This window comes from Sardina pilchardus, chromosome 12 (assembly GCF_963854185.1).
Source record: "Sardina pilchardus chromosome 12, fSarPil1.1, whole genome shotgun sequence".
NCBI lineage: Eukaryota > Metazoa > Chordata > Actinopteri > Clupeiformes > Clupeidae > Sardina > Sardina pilchardus.
In genome coordinates, this window is record NC_085005.1 from 33,029,266 (window position 1) to 33,031,765 (window position 2,500).

Below are 2,500 nucleotides of genomic sequence, written 5' to 3' on the forward strand. Positions count from 1 at the left end.
AGAGAGAGAGAGAGAGAGAGTAGTAGAGAGAGGTTTACTCAGGAGTGGAGAGAGAGAGAGAGAGAGAGAAAGGTTTACTCAGGAGTAGAGAGAGAGAGAGAGAGAGAAAGGTTTACTCAGAAGTAGAGAGAGAGAGAGTAGTTTACTCAGAAGTAGAGAGAGAGAGAGAGAGAGAGTAGTTTACTCAGGAGTGGAGAGAGAGAGAGAGAGAGAGAGTAGTTTAGTTTGAGGCCAGGAGAGATAGTGTCTAGTGTGTGTGTGTCTGTGTGTCTGTATGTGTGTGTGTGTGTGTGTGTGTGTGTGTGTGTGTGTGACTTTGTGTGTGTGTGACCTGACAGGCAGTCTGGTCAGGCGAGGAGAGAGTGTGTGTGAGAATCCAAAGACATCGGAAAGAGTGAGTGTGTGTGTGGGTGTGTGTCTATGTGTGTGTGTGTGTGTGTGTGTGTGTGTGTGTGTGTGTGAGGAAGGCCAGAGCTGATAAACACTACTAATGTATAATGTGTCAAGGCCTAAAGTGCTGACTTCCTGTGTGTGTGCTGAGTGTTCTGCTGAACATTCCTCAGTGTTCTTCAGGGGAAGCTGACTCAGCAGATTTAAAACAAACTCAATCCTCCCACTGATTCATACAGCTCACACAATCTGTGTGTACGTGTGTGTGTGTGTGTGTGTGTGTGTGTGTGTGTGTGTGTGTGTGTGTGTGTGTGTGTGCATCGTCAGCTCTTGCAGTTATACTCTCTCTCTCACACACACACACACACACACACACACACACACTAACTCTAAACCAACTCTTCTGACCTTTGTTAGTACTAAACGCAAGTCAGCTGCTGGGAATGTCCATCCCAACAACTCGGGAGCTCCAGGGTCACCATGGAGATAGTAGCCAGGGTCACCATGGAGTGGCAACAAAAATATGATACAAAAATATGATAAATTTCAACTCAGTGTGAAGAAACATACTGAACACTTGACGCTTATTTTGGGCCACGGCCCTCCACCCAAATTGTTTGGCCCTTTATAGGGAAGAATTTGGGCAATCTTTCTCTAAACACACTCACACACACACTCATAGTGGTGATTCATACTGTAAGTCAGTCACAGAGTGACACACAGTCTGTGGCATACTCATGGTCTCTGAAGTCTCACACACACACACACACATTGTCACTTTAAAGCCTGTTAAAATGGATGACTGCTTTATCAGTGTGTGTGTGTGTGTGTGTGTGTGTGTGTGTGTGTGTGTGTGTGTGTGCGTGTGTGTTTGGACAGGGCGGGCGCTATTCTCCTAAGGCCAAGAACCCGCTGGGCCCAGACGGCATCGTGTGGTTCACCTGGAAGGACTCGGACTACTACTCCCTCCGCCGCGTCAGCATGATGATCCGCCCACGCACCTTCAGACCGCACCTGTCCCCATGACAACACACACACGTCCCCATGACAACACACACCACACCTGTCCCCATGACCACACACCTGTCCCCATGACAACACACCTGTCCCCATGACAACACACACCTGTCCCCATGACCACACACCTGTCCCCATGACCGCACACCTGTCCCCATGACAACACACATGTCCCCATGACAACACACATGTCCCCATGACAACACACCTGTCCCCATGACCACACACACCTGTCCCCATGACCACACACCTGTCCCCATGACAACACACCTGTCCCCATGACGACACACACACCTGTCCACCTTCAGGGAGCACGTGACCAGACCCCTCCCACACCACCAGGCAAATGGTCAAGCTTGAGCTGAACCAGCCCTATGTTCATGTGCTGTGCCACACACACACACACACTCACACACACACACATTCTTGGACTACTTTAAAGAAGTGCACACACACACACACACACACACGGAATACTGTATAAAAAATGACATGCACACACACTTGGACTATTGTACAGACGTACACACTGACAGGCTACTTAAGCAAAGTGCAGACTCACACACACATATTCACACACAAAGTACTATACAGAAACTCTCACACACACTCGGAGTACAGTTCCTGATTTAGGACTGGCTTACACTCTGATTCCTCCATCAAAGCCACCAGGTATGACCAAACCATATTATCATGTACTGTGCCACACACACACACACACACACACACACACACACACACACAGCCTTCTGCTCAGACACACACTCTGGGAGGGAACAAGAGACAGGGTTCCTTGGAACGCCACAAAGAGCACTTGTGTGGCAGAACCTACTCTCTGCCTCTAGAACCGTGTTCCCCAACCTTTTTTCCTTAAGGATCTTTGGCAGAACCTCCTCTCTGCCTCTAGAACAGTGTTCCCCAACCTTTCTTCCTTAAGGATCTTTTGCAGAACCTACTCTCTGCCTCTAGAACAGTGTTCCCCAACCTTTCTTCCTCAAGGATCTTTGGCAGAACCTCCTCTCTGCCTCTAGAACAGTGTTTCCAAACAATTACTTCCTTGAAGGTCCCCTTGCCTGTGTCAGGGCCTCCTACA

General features: G+C 48.8%; 1 protein-coding gene across 1 annotated transcript in view; it reads left to right on the plus strand.

Moving 5' to 3' along the window:
• The window catches only part of LOC134097469 (angiopoietin-related protein 7-like), a 9,310-nt gene extending 7,894 nt beyond the window's left edge, over window positions 1–1,416 (plus strand). The window contains exon 9 of the mRNA XM_062550338.1: window positions 1,270–1,416. Coding sequence (XP_062406322.1) covers window positions 1,270–1,416 — 147 coding nt within the window. The remainder of the gene's footprint in view (window positions 1–1,269) is intronic.
• Window positions 1,417–2,500: the final 1,084 nt, after the last annotated feature.